Below are 14893 nucleotides of genomic sequence, written 5' to 3'. Positions count from 1 at the left end.
AGGCATCACAGAGGCATCATTTCGCATGAAATCAGTAAATATCACAGCAGCCACAAATGCACATGTGTGCATTAAAGTATACTGATAATGGAAATATATTGTGATTTTGGATACTTTCCTTACCTGTAAGATTCTTTAACCCAAGTTCTTGCAGTCCATAGTTCCCATCTTTTCTGTAGTTTAGGAAGATGGCTAAGGCATATCGATCTTCATAAAGTTTGGTCCCACGGATAATTCGTAAATTCTCCAGAGGTAGGTAACGAAATTGGTTAAGAGCAACCAATACGTAGCCCGTGACTTCTCGGATAGACTGAAAAGACACAAACAATTGTATGAAATTAATGGGTTCCTATATACATGTAGGCACTTAGTTAAAAGTGAAGTATCCAACTTACAACTTTTAAGTTAATATATTAATATCTAAGCTACGTTTATTCCATACCTTATTCTTATGTATACATCTTTGATAATACATGTATACATCCTTGATAATACATGTATATATCCTTGATAATACATGGTTACAATTGGTTGTAATCCCAGTTGAAGTATAAATTGTATTTTTAAAGCCATAAATGGGCTTATAATAAAAAAGTTTTATCCTATGAGACAATTCTCTTACCTGATATTTAAATATAATTGAAAGGAAAAAAGTACTAATCATTGCTAGATTATCAGGAGGAATGGACACATGACCACACATCAAACTTTACAGGGAAATGCAAATTGGTGAACTGATCATAAAGAAAATCAACCTGTATTAATTTATAATCAATGGCATAGGTTTAAAACAGATATAACTATTAGTGTTAAATGCTACGACTTTCAAATATTAGCTCTATACAGATCTGCATAACATATATACATATATGTATTTACATATATATATATACACACACACCCATATATATATGGGTACCAGTGACTCATACCTACAATTATAGGCACTGAGGAAACACAATTTTGGGCAAAAAAAAAAGTTTGTTAGATTACATATGCAAAATAACCAGAATTTTAAAATAGGGAGAGAAATGTGATTCAAATAGTAGAGTGCCAGTCTAACAAGTATGAGGCCTTGAGTTCCGCTCCATTACTACCAAGAAAAAAAAAATAAAGCCTGATTTATCTCTCTAAGTTTATTACAAACATCTATTTTATTATTACTAATATTTAGATTTACTTGTTATAGTATGAGTTAATCACTTTAAACTTTCTGAGACATTTTTAAACAAAATAACATCATGGACAGGGCTTTAATTTTTACCTAAAGTTACAAAATTTCAGTAAAATGAATAAGATTCATCTTACACACATACACATTAACTAAAAAACTTTTCAGATCTTCCAGGCGTGATGTCACATGTCTGGAATTCCAGCTTTTTGATGGCTAAGGGAGGAAGATCGCGATTTCAAGGTGAACCTAGGATGGACAACAATTCCAAGCCATCTTGGGCTATCTAGCAAGACTTTCTCAACAAATAAATTTTTGACTATAAATAATACAAAATACTGGAGTATTTAATACCATCAGAGAACAAATATTACATAATTCCAAAACCTTTTAATTTTAATCCAGTGCTCAGTCATTCTGTATTTTCTCGATTTTGAAACATTCGTCTCTACATGCTCTCTTAAACTTCAGGCTGATACGTATAGTTCTCCCCTCAAATCCTCACTTGAAAAAGTGAACTCCTGCCTTCTTTCCCCATCCTTCCAATAACATTGCTCGTCTCAGTTAAGCTCAGTCATCTTTTCTGATTTTCAGGCCCAAGTATAGGGGTCATTTTTGACATTTTTAGAAAGTATTTTTATGTGAAAATGGTAAAAGCAGAGAGGGAACAAAAACATAAGTCAGGCAAAGAGGACATGTCCTTTTGGACAATGTTAACACTTGCTTTGCTCTCTCCAAGTATTTTCCTCCCATCTCACCCACAAGTTGCGTAGTTCATTTTCAATGAGTACCACTGCTGCATGTGTTCACCATTTGTCCCTCTAATTCTCTGCTTTCCCTTACACATTTTTAAAATATATTTTTATTATCAAACTCAATTACAGAGAGGTTACAGTTTCATACATTAGGCATCGGATACATTTTTTGTACTGTTTGTTACCTCATCCCTCATTCCCCCCTTCCCTTCCCCCTTTCCCTCCCACCCCCATGAGTTGTTCAATTGTTCAGTTCATTTTCACCAAACAGTTTTTAAGTATTGCTTTTGTAGTTGTTTGTCTTTTTTTACCCTGTGTCTCTAAGATAATGCTAAGTGAAATGAACTCCATGTTATGGAAATGATTGTTATATCACAGTTGTAACTACTTTCAACGTGCCATATGTAACTGTAGCCTCTATTATTGATGATATTCCTGTATCACCTTCCTGTGGTTGTACCTACACTATCTCTGTATCTTATCTGAGTATATTGGAAACCGGGTATACTGGTATTAGAACTAGGAAATTGGAAGGGAATCCCTTACACATTTTTGACACTTCTTTCCCAGGGCAGAGGTGATCTACTCTCTGTTCTGCTTTCGATAGGATGAGAAATTTAGCCTTTTCTTATGTTATCCATTACTACTACTACTGACTCACCATCATTCTTCATCTCTACTATTTTAGCAATGCTACCTGTGTCTACACCTAACTTCTAAATTGGAGTTTGATGTGATTTGTGTAATAACTTAAATCATGAAATTTTAAAGTATGCCAAAAATTCTGGTCTTTCTCTGATCATCATATCTCTTCCCAGGCTAAGATAAATACCTTTGGTAGTCCAAACTTTCCCTTCTAGATCATCCTCAAAACCATTTGGTCCTGAAATATATTAGTTTCTATTTTTTGGGTAGTCTCAAATCATTCTATAAATAAATATTCCCAAAAATATGCCTATTCATAATATAAATGTCAATGTACAGTGACTATAGGTAACATTACAGGAGACATTAAGAGTAGGATTTCTTAATACTGAAAAAAATCGACACCATGGCTTAAGCTAATACTGGTAGATATAGGTATAATGAAAGCTATATTTGATAGTCAATTATTGGGTAAGGTGGCATAATCATGTCATCTACTCATTCACTCTTTCATTATTAAGTCATCCCAAAGAAGCTTCTGTAGCATTACATTTTCACTGTTTCTGGATACTCTGAAGATAAAAGCAATGTTGAAATCTTACTTTTGTACTTAGCTTTGTGAATGTGAATGAGTTGTTTAATCTGGCCCCTCATTTGTCATCTTTAAAAAAGGGGATAGCAGGGCTGGGGATGTGGCCTAGTGGCAAGAGTGCTTGCCTCATACACATGAAGCCCTGGGTTCAATTTCCCAGCACCACATATATAGAAAATGGCCAGAAGTGACCCTGTGGCTCAAGTTGGCAGAGTGCTAGCCTTGAGCAAAAGAAGCCAGGGACAGTGCTCAGGCCCTGAGTCCAAGCCCCAGGACTGGCAAAAAAAAAAAAAAAAGTAAAGAAGAAGAAGAAAGGCTGAAAAGTAGCTTAGTGGTAGAGTGCTTGCATAGCATGCATGAAGCCCTGGGTTTCCATTCCTCTGTACCACATAAACAGGAAAAAAAATAAAATAAAACGCCGGAAAGTGCAGGTTTAGGCTAGTCACAGCGGAGGATCACAAGAGCCCAATAGCTATGCCCTTATGAACACATAGATGATGTTAAGTGAAATGAATTCCATGTTATGGAAATTAGTGTTACATCACTGTTGTAATTATTTTCAACATGCCATGTGAAACTATAGCTTATTTTTTGTTGATGATCCTCTTGTATCCCCTGCCTGTGGTTGTCCCCCTGCTATCACTGTATCTCACCTGAGTACCCTGGATACTGTATATACTGGTATTAGAACTAAGGAAGGAAAGGGAATACCAAAATCGAGAGACACAGGATAAAAAGGCAAACAACTCCAAAAGCAATACTTACAAAACCATTTGGTGTAAACCATCTGAACAACTCACAGGGCGAGAGGGAAAGGGAGAGGTGGGAGAGGGGAAATGAGGGAGGAGGTAACAAACTGATCAAGAAATGTATCCACTGCCTTACATATGAAACTGTAACCCCTCTGTACATCACTTAACAATAAATAATTGTTCAGAAAAAATTTTAAAAAGGGGATAACAAAATTTCTAACAAAGTCATCACAAAAATTTGAAGGTTTCTGGAAAATAGTATTTTGTAGATATTGTTACAAATATTATTTTTATAACAACCAGATAAATGAACTGTCTAAGGACAGTCAAAGACAAGAAAAATAATTATAAATTCATGACTTAAGATGCATTGTTTAAGCTTCTGTCATTTAATGTTTAATATGCTCATATTTTCTCTGCAGTTTGCAACAGTATAATCATGATTTTTGCCCAAAGACTGTAGGAGTAAATAGAAATCATCGTAAAGTCCCAGCAAAGAAGAAATCCTTGACTATGGTTCCAGCTCAGTAACAACTTAGTGGCAGACACTCTATAAATTATACCAAGTGAATAGTCACCTAACAACTTATCTCCCTTCCTTCCCATACAGTAACCTTGTGCTTGGTGACATTAATTTCCATTGTAAATTTCTGAAGTTGCTCTGCTCCAAGAGTGAATACTAGAGAAGATTGCTAAAACCTGAAAAAATATATAGAATTCTTCTGATCCAGGAGGAAATGCTTTTTATAGTATTTTATTATAGTATTTTTTATAGTATTATATTTTATAGTATTTAATAATGATAATCAAGAGATGGAAAATAGCTGGGTACATTTGACTCATGCCTGTAATCCTAGCTACCCAGGAGGCTGAGACCTGAGGATCACAGTTTAATGCCAGCCTGGGCAGTCTATGAGACTCTTATCTCGAATGAACTATTTTTTTAAAAAGCTGCAAGTAGCATTGTGGCTCAAGTAGTAGAGCAATTGGGCACAAAGAGGCTCAAGGAAAAGTGCTCAGGCCCATAGTTCAAGACCCAGAACAAGAAAAGAGAGAGAGGAGAGAGAGACAGAGAGAGAGAGACAGAGAGACAGACACAGAGACACAGAGAAAGAAATTGAAAATTTAAAAGAAATTCTTACCCTTCCATATCATAGTAGCGTAGATAACACAGTATCAATTTTTTTTGTAAGTTGAAAGAAGTTAATTTTCAAGGTTATCATATTTTAGTGGGAAAAAAACGTAAGAAATCTACAAGTATAAATTTCCTGGGATACAATAGATGTAATTTAAAGATCAGAGAAAGTGGTACTGGTTCATTGTGTATTTTGTTCACCATTCCAGAAAAGCCTGTCTTTATTATTTTTACTTGGATTTCATTTCATTTAAATATGATATACTTCCTTTGTCATTTTGTGAGTTGGTTCTCTCATTCTCTCTCTCTCTCTCTCTCTCTCTCTCTCTCTCTCTCTCTCTCTCTCTCTCTCTCTCTCTCTCTCTCTCTCCTCTCTCTCCTCTCTCTCTCTCTCTCTCTCTCTCTCTCTCTCTCTCTCTCTCCTCTCTCTCTCTCTCTCTCTCTCTCTCTCTCTCTCTCTCTCTCCTCTCTCTCCTCTCTCTCTCTCCTCTCTCTCTCTCTCTCTCCTCCTCTCCTCTCCTCTTCCTCTCTCTCTCTCTCTCCTCTCTCTCTCTCTCTCTCTCTCTCTCTCTCTTTGCCAGTCCTGGGGCTTGAACTCAGGGCCTGGGCCCTGTCCTGAGCTTCTTTTGCTCAAGGCTAGTGCTCTACACTTAAGCCACAGTGCCACTCCCAGCTTTTTCTGTGTATGTGGTTTCTAAGGAATCGAACCCAGGGCTTCATGCATGCTGGGCAAGCACTCTACCACTAAGCCAGATTCTTAGCCTCCTGATTTTCTCTTAACTAGTCATTTTTGTCAATGAACAATATTTCCCAAAATGTTCCTTTTACCTTTTTTTTAATATTCAAGTGATTCCAGTACCTCACAACCTATGGATATTTAATCATTGTTTAAGAACAATTTAATGCAGATAGAAGCAATTGTATATTTTTGGCTAACTTTAAATCTGTTTCCTTACAATTTTTCCTACTCATATGATACAATCAAGTGCCTACTTGTTATTTTTCCTTAGCACCAGCTACTTATTTTTATTTATTTTTTGAAAACCATCACAGTAAGTTAAAAGAATTCTGAATTATTAACTCCAATGTATTGTGTACTCATGCCCCAATTAGATGCTATCCACAACTAAAACAATATATTACATCCATCAGGACATCAAAAATAAGACCACGATTAGTTTGGGCAGTGGATTCAATGTTAAACAAATTAGTAGTATTGGAGAGAAGAATAGAAAAGGAAAGAACACTGAAGTGGGACATAGGAAGAGAGCATTAGTACAGTTTTACCCTAGTAATAGACTCCAGAATTTATGTGTCCTCTGACGATGACTAATGTGGTAGCAAATGATAGGACTCTCTATCAGTAAGATTTTCCATTACCTTTCCCTAGGCAATTAATTTCTGTCCCTCCCCTTCTATCATGTCCAGGAATATCAGAAGCAGAGCACATTCTTAACTATGACACACTCAGCACACAGTATACCAGAAAAAAATTTAATAAGCATATAACAAACACGGCAAGTCCTGGCTGCTTGTTATGATACTGCAGTTCACTTTTGAATTCAGCTTTTCACTGTTCAAAAACTCCGATGCTTATCCAACCTGGCACATACGGGCTCCAAGTCTGATCTAATTAAATTTAGAGAAAGATTAATGTGAAATGTCGTGTGCCTGACTGCAGTAGAGTTCATGTCTATTCTACATGGCATGGAATAACACTGAAGAGACAGAAAATTTAATCCCAGTCACGCTTGAAAACCTGCTAACTCCCAGCCACTACCAGCCAGGTTCTCTGGTGCTGGTGCTGACATACTTCTTCCAATCTGGAAGCCAATCATTCACCCCCAGGCCACTCAGCCAGCTCTCAACCTATGCCTTCTTAGCAGTGAACACCCTCAGTCCCATTGAACATAGGAGCACTTAAGTCCCCTCTTCAGAAGCCACTGTCTTCTTTTGTCCTCTGTGTTTCCCTGAGCAAAGTGGAGAGTTCTTAAAAATTCCTCTCAATTCTTCTTAGTGTTTCCAATCCGGTTATCTCTTGACCCTATCTAGACTGTATCTCTGGATCATAGACTTGCTAGATAGGTTTGTCAAATGAAAAATAAATTTTTCAAAAAGGTACTTTCCTACTTTGAGTTTCTACAAACCAAACTACAAACTAACTAGTTTCAAAACAAACTGTAAATGAACTAATCTTGTAAAACGGAGCGGAGTCTCTGTCACCATCAATAGTTGTATTAAGTCAGGATGCCATAAAGTCTGTCTACATATAGGGCCAATATCTTGCTATATAAGGTAAATATCTCATATACCATATTTAAATAAGTAAAAATAGATTGAATCCACCCAACCTGATTTTTCAGTGTTATTTCTGGCACATAAATACTTTCAAAATATTTTTGATGGACAAAGCTACCTGAACTCGTCCTCGACCTACGAGCTACCCAATTCATGAATTGGCTCTTTGAAAATTGTGTGTGTGTGTGTGTGTGTGTGTGTTGTGTGTGTGTGTGTGTGTGTAAAAATCTCTGCAAAATTTAATTTATGTTGTTCTGTTTTGTTTTGTTTTGTTTTGTGGTCCTGTGGCTCTGAATGCTGGCCTGAGTGCTGTCCCCAATCTTCTTCTGGCTCAAGGCTACCACTCTACTACTTGAGCCACAGTGCCACTTCTAGCTTTTTATGGAGATAAGAATCTCATTGGAGATAAGAATCTCATGGAGGGCTGGGAATATGTCTTAGTGCCAAAAGTGCTTGCCTCTTATACATGAAGCCCTGGGTTCGATACCCCAGCACCACTATATAGAAAATGACCAGAAGTGGTGCTGTGGCTCAAGTGGCAGAGTGCTAGCCTTGAGCAAAAAGAAGCCAGGGACAGTGCTCAGGCCCTGTGTCCAAGCCCCAAGACTGGAAAAAAAAAATCTCATGGACTTTCCTGCCTGGACTGGATTCAAACTGTGATCCTCAGATCTCAGCCTTCCAAGTTGGTAGGATTACAGGCATGAGCCACCAGTACCTGTTGTTTAAAAAATACTTTAATGAATTATACAAGTTAAATTATGGCCTGCTCTCGATACATTTGTATAATTACACACATACCTCCATTTTGTATTGTTCTTTAAAATTTCACACCATTAACAACCCCACCATCATCATTAAATATTTATGTGAAATAACATTTCTCTTCTTTGTCTGAATACAAGTAGACTTTTATTTTTAAATCTGAACTTCAATTTTACATTTAATAATCATGATAATTTCAAAAGAACTATACTGCATGCATATTTTCCTACCAAGTATACACATTAAGTTCTAATAACCACAGGAATCAATTTTAAAATAAAATTAATATACTTCACAAATGCAAATGTAATAAGAATATTTGGGAAAGCTCACTTTCACTTAAAGTAAATCAAATTAAAGTATACTATGACAAAAATCCCAAAACTTGGGCTGGGGATATAGCCTAGTGGCAAGAGTGGCCTGCCTCGGATACACGAGGCCCTAGGTTCGATTCCCCAGCACCACATATACAGAAAATGGCCAGAAGCGGCGCTGTGGCTCAAGTGGCAGAGTGCTAGCCTTGAGCAAAAAGAAGCCAGGGACAGTGCTCAGGCCCTGAGTCCAAGGCCCAGGACTGGCCAAAAAAAAAAAAAAAAAAAAAAAATCCCAAAACTTTGTGTAGCAAAGAGTTTCAGTACTTTAACATTACTGGAGCTATACAAAAAGCAAAGCATCATAATTACCACTAATGTAAGATCTGTAGAGACTGATACTTTCTTTGTGGAGAAACAAACTCTTCAGTACAATGCAGCTTAATGACTAAATTGCTGTGCTGCAGCCAAATAGAACTTCTGACTTGTTCTGTTAACTACTGACCTTGCTCATTGCTATGTAACATTTTTGTCCTCTTCTGTGAAATAAGACCAATCCGGGCAAAGAATTTAAAACTTTTACAAAAGGTGACTAAGATCAGCATATTGCTATTATGCAAATATTATCTAATAATTTATGGACTATGGATACTAAAATTGATATAAAAATATGACTAATAATCATTATTTGACAGTGCACAAAGTTATAGACTAAGAATTTCTATTCACACGTTGAAGCACTCACCTTTAGTACCTGAAAACATGACCATATTTACAGAGAAGGTGCTTACAAAGATGATTAAGTTAAATGGAGGATATTCAATTAAGAACTAACCGCATGTGACCCATGTCTTAAAAAGATGAGGAAATAAGAAACAGGATATACACAGAAGGGAGATCATGTAAAGGCAAAAGATGGTGATCTAGGAGCCAGAGAGAAGGCATTACAGATCCTGAAATGGTTCATGCTTCTGGGCTCCAAAACTATAAGGAAATTAAGACTTGTTTAAGCTACCTACTCTGTGCTACTTTGCTATGACAATCCAAGCAGACTAAAGTGCTGCCAAATCCATATATTCCACATAATTCAACATTTTTACCAGGTAAATTATTTAAACATTCTATAGCTGTTTCAGCATATCTCACATGAGGATACAAAATAACCTGGGATTATTTTCAGAAATGAATTATATGTGTCATTGCCTTAGCATGGATCTGAAATGTAGCCAGGAAAGCTCATGTTCCCAGGATTGTTCCCAGTACAATAGCCTTTGGGAATTGATGGGATCAATAAATGAGTAACTGAACAGACTGTTGAAATGTGAGGGAAATTTCAGGAGCTAGGCCTCATTGAAGGATGCAGGTCACTGGGGAAATGCCTTTGACGGAAACTGGAAGCCACTTATTTTTCCGTTAAGCCTTGTCTCTGGGGGCTGGGGATATGGCCTAGTGGTAAGAGTGCCTGCCTCATATACATGAGACCCTGGGTTCGATTCCCCAGCACCACATATACAGAAAATGGCCAGAAGTGGCGCTGTGGCTCAAGTGGCAGAGTGCTAGCCTTGAGCAAAAAGAAGCCAGGGACAGTGCTCAGGCCCTGAGTCCAAGCCCCAGGACTGGCAAAAAAAAAAAGCCTTGTCTCCTCTCCATGTAAGTGAATCCACAAGAACAAGCAGGCATCAACTGAACCCTCTGAAACCATGTGACCCAAATCAATCTTTCCTCCTTCTAGGGTATATCTCAAGTATTTTGCCCCAGCTAAAAACAATAAAGCCATCTAGCACAGTTGCTTAACAAAATACTTGAGTCATATCAAGTACTACCACTTAACTTTGCATTGCTTTTTTCCATCCAGAATCTTTTTTTTCTTTTCCAATGTGCTCCCTTGGTTGTGTAGCACATATTCAAACACATTTTCCTTATTTCTAAAAGAATAACTTTGGAGTGACCAAAATTTAGACAAGAAAACTGCTTGGAACCACTTTAGTCTACAATGGAGAGTGACAGTTTCATGTCTGGGGTTCCCCTGCTCAAACTTTAAAAAGAGGAAAATAGGCTTTCCTGAAATGGTGTGTGACAACAGCGGCCTTTGTTATAAAGCATATGGGAAATGGCCATAGAGGATTGGGAAGTTCGAGGTGATTGCTTCTGAGACTAGTGTGTTGTTATTTTTAAATGAAAAGGGTGAGCGATTTCAGAAACAGTAGAGTCAAAGTATCAGGCTTGGATTTGACAAGATGCCAAGATACATTTTAATATCTGTCTAAATATTTGACCATGAAAGTATAGAATGAAAGAAGTAATTTATTTAAAAACAAATGTTTTTTTTCAGTAACCCCAAAAAAGAACACAGTTCTAATATTACTTATGATGCACTTGACAATCAAAACAAACACAGAGAGCAGGTATCTGCGGAAATATGTGGGAACAATCAAGATTATAGAGAGAAGTCAAGGCCAGGGACTTGTGGTTTAGAAATTCAAATGTTTAAGTATCCTTACACAAATGACTTCTTTCTAAGTAGCTATTTACTGTTTCTAATAATGAAATTAACTTGTATTTCTCTTATCTTTTCTGTGCATTAGGCCTTGTTTATTTTTATATGCTCTACTCATCATATCACATATTATTTCTATTTTCTAGATTAAGAAACTAAGTTATGTCAAGTTTCTTCATAAATAAGTTGACCAAAAGAGAATAAAGAAACATTTTTCAAAGAAAGCTAAGAAACAGGCACTGGTGGTTCACACCTGTAATCCTAGCTACTCAGGAAGCTGAGAAATGAGGATCATAGTTCAAAGCTAGCCCAGGCAGGAAAGTCCCTGAGATCTTATCTCCAGTTAGCCAGCTGCAAGTGTGGTGCTGTAGTTCAAGTGGTAGAGCATTACCCTTGAGCAGAAAAGCTCAGGGACAGTGCCAAGTCCCAGAGCTAAAGCCCTATGACCACTACCACCACCACCACCACCAACAACAACGAAGCTAAGAAAGCTAGCCCCTAGCATGGTAGCATGAACTGTTGCTGAAATCAAATTCCCAGTTTCTTTTTAAGAGCAGTGACATTTACTCCTCCACTGAAAATTTGCAATTTAAAAGTAACACATTTGCAGGGCACCAGTGACTCATGCCTTTAATTCCATCTTCTCAGGAAACCAAGATCTGAGGATTATGCTTCAATGCCATCTTGGGCAGGAAAATCTGTGAGAATCTTATCTCCAATTAACCACCAATACGTTGAAAGTACTGAAAATGCTCAAGTTGTAGAATGCTAGTTTTAAGCACAAAAGTGCAGGGAGAGTGTCCATGCCTGAGATGAAACCTCAGAATTAAAGCACACACACAGACACACACACACACACACACACACACACACACACACACGCACACCCCATTTTGAAGTCTTCTTGTAAAAAAAAATATCTAAACCACGGTATTTCTTGAAAGTAATTTCACACTTCTGCTGTTTTTAAAGACATATCAAGAAAATCTTAAAGGTCGGAGAATCAGTATTCTCTTGGGTGTTAAAAAAGTAAGAATCTTTTCAAACAGCTATTACTTCAAATAAAATTCTAACCAAACAATCTTGACATCAAAAGATTAAATACTGTATTACTAACAGGTCTACTAGTAATACAGAGAATACAAGTATTTTAGAGCATTGGTTCCTATTTGCATGATATATTACTTAGCTCAATCTGAGGTTTCTAAATAAAAAACTAAATTGAAGAGTTATTTATGTTTAGTTTGGAAAATAATATCTAGAAGGCATTTATACACAGTAGATATTTAATAGCTATGCGCTTTGACTTATCCTTAAAATACCTTTAAGATTTGTTTTCAACCTCACTTATCCCTCTATCCAAATATTTATTCCTCAAATTTATATTTTCTACCTACAATCTCTAAAGCATTATTAAAGGTATAAGAGACATAGAATCAGAAGGAAAACAACATACAATTCGTGGTGTAATGGTGATGACTTCTTTCATTATGTAATGGAACATTGACATTAAGAAAAAGGAGACCTCAACTGACAGAGACTTTATACTTAACAACTTCTCCCCTATCTTGCTCTTTTATACATAAAATATTTAATTTTAAAGCTCCTTGCATCAAGTATCTATTTCTATCTATCTAACTTGCTACAGTTATCCCACATTCGGTCATACATTTCATAGCAGTTTTCTTTTAACACAATTTCCTACTGAAAGATGCATTGATATGCAGTGTGTTTGTGTGAGTGTGTGTGTGTGTGAGTGTGTGTGTGTATGTGTGTATGGGGAAAGCTCATGTGAATTATTTGTCAGCAAATATTTCTCTCAAATGTTTCTTTTACTAAAATTTTACAATAAAATAATCAATTTTTTCTCTTTCGTATTTGTTGTTGTTGTTGGTTGTGGGGCTTGAACTCAGGGCCTGGGTGCTATCCCTAAGCCTCTTTGTGCTCAAGGCTAGGGCTCTATCACTTGAGCCACAGCACTACTTCTGGTTTTTCAGTGGTTAATTGGAAATAAGAGTCTCCCAAGGGCTTTTCTTTCTGGGCTGTCTTTGAACTACAATCCTCAGATCTCAGCTTCGTGAAAAGTCAGGATTATAGGCATGTAAACCACCAGTTCCTGGCTTCACTATATTTTCAAAGATGCTGTGTACATAGCTAATAGGTCCAAAATGTGTTTCCCTTAAAATATATATTTAAAATACTATCTTCTGGCTGTATTGTTTCCATTCATTAAGAAACTTCACTTACAGTATATTAGAAGCTGTGCTATGTTCTGGGATTTGAAGATGCATAAAATATGATCTAGAACTTTAATAGTAATACCCCATCTGAAAATTAGACCTGGAAAGGGGAAAAGGGGAATAAATGATTGATATGCATTGAGAGATCTGTCATAGCTTCTGAGTATTGGAACCTAAGCAAAGTCATACGAAATATGTAAAGTATTCTAGGTGTGTACACGGGTAAAGTATTTTATTCCTCCTGATAAATACTGATGAAAGGAGTTCTTTAGAAAATAGACAGTTCTCTATACCCTGAATGATTAGTAAGTCCTTTACAGGGTTTTATCACTCACACTGAAAGTAAACTGGACTTCTTGGAGAAGCTTTAAGACTCTGGGGCTGGGCAGGACAAGTCTTAAACATCTGGTCTTACTAAATATCTTGAAAGATAACAAACTGCTAAGTTTTCTTCATCATAAAAAAGCTTAAAATTTTCCTGGAAGAGGTATTTCCTGAGGAACAGTAGAGCAATTTGTATTTCAGAAATGATCATAATTACAACTAGATGACCCATCAAACCTACCTACATCTAAATTTATAATAACAATAAATGACATTTAACTTTAGTATAAAGGTCTGAAAAGAAGTAATCGGGTTTAAAGCAGGAGGAAGGACATAGTGTAAACTTTTTATTTTTCATATTTTACAACTAGCTATAGGAATTAGAAGCAAGCAAAATGTTCTGCTAGCAAATCCTCTCTACTGAAACTCAGAAAATGAATGTATTAGTCTAGAACAATTGTGAATTTCAGGAAGAGGAAAAATATTTATAAGTAAACCATAGTAAAGGAAATTTGCTGTCCACGAATCTAAGACCCCTGAATGTAAAATGAGGCAAACAAGACAGGGGAATCATATTTAAAAAGGGAACAGAGTATTTCAGAAAGGTATGACAGACACTGGGGCATTAGTGGAATCCTACATGGAAAAATTAACCTGTGGTTTGTTTTGTTTGTGCAATTATATTTCTGGTTGCAGCATAAAAAGAGTCTGGAGATGAGAGGCTCACAGACAGAGACAAGATAGGAAATTCTTGCCAAGCAAGAGATAAAGAAGACAGTGGGTATACTATATACAGAGTTCAAACTATGTTCTGAGGCAGGATAATAAATAATAGAGTAATTTACTGAATAAGGAAAGTGAGGAAGTATATGAGCCACAAAATGCCTGAAGTTGTTTCTTTTTCTGTTTGTTTGTTTAGGAGACTTGATAGACAGGCTGTCAGTAGGAGGTAAGGAGTGAATTGGAGGAGATACTAAAATATTCTGTTAACTTTGGTTATTTGAGGGTAAACTAATACATCCTTATTCACAAACTATTCTATGATACTGTTATTTTTATGTCAGTTAAATATGGGTAGATGAATGTGTATCTGATTTATTTTTCTCTTCAGTTAGTATATTTTAATGTAAAATATGACAAAATATTGCATACTATAACATAAAAGTATGGTATATCAGCATCTATGATTTCATATGTATAAATATATATTATATATGAAAATCAAGCTATATTATTCTTTACAGGTCTAGAGCAATAGTCCACAAGAGCAGTGTTGTGCTTCCCAGGAAATACTTGGAGATGTCTTGAGCTATCCCAGGTTGCTGGTTAGTACTACTCCTTTGACTGAGCAAAGATGTGGTATGCTGACCAAATAAATTCTACAAATAACCTTCAACTTCTCCTAACTCCC

The 14893-nt window shown here is 36.4% G+C and overlaps 1 protein-coding gene across 3 annotated transcripts in view; it reads right to left on the bottom strand.

Annotated features, from left to right (window-relative positions):
• Positions 1-14893, bottom strand: part of Erbb4 (erb-b2 receptor tyrosine kinase 4) — a 975681-nt gene that overhangs the window by 456148 nt on the left and 504640 nt on the right. For all 3 annotated transcript variants that reach the window (XM_048344825.1, XM_048344826.1, XM_048344827.1), the window contains exon 3: positions 124-310. In XM_048344825.1, the coding sequence (XP_048200782.1) occupies positions 124-310 (187 nt within the window). The remainder of the gene's footprint in view (positions 1-123; positions 311-14893) is intronic.

The sequence above is a fragment of the Perognathus longimembris genome, chromosome 4, assembly GCF_023159225.1.
Source record: "Perognathus longimembris pacificus isolate PPM17 chromosome 4, ASM2315922v1, whole genome shotgun sequence".
In the NCBI taxonomy this organism is placed as follows: domain Eukaryota; kingdom Metazoa; phylum Chordata; class Mammalia; order Rodentia; family Heteromyidae; genus Perognathus; species Perognathus longimembris.
Note: the sequence above shows the minus strand (reverse complement) of the source record. Positions and strands in the feature narration are given on the sequence as shown.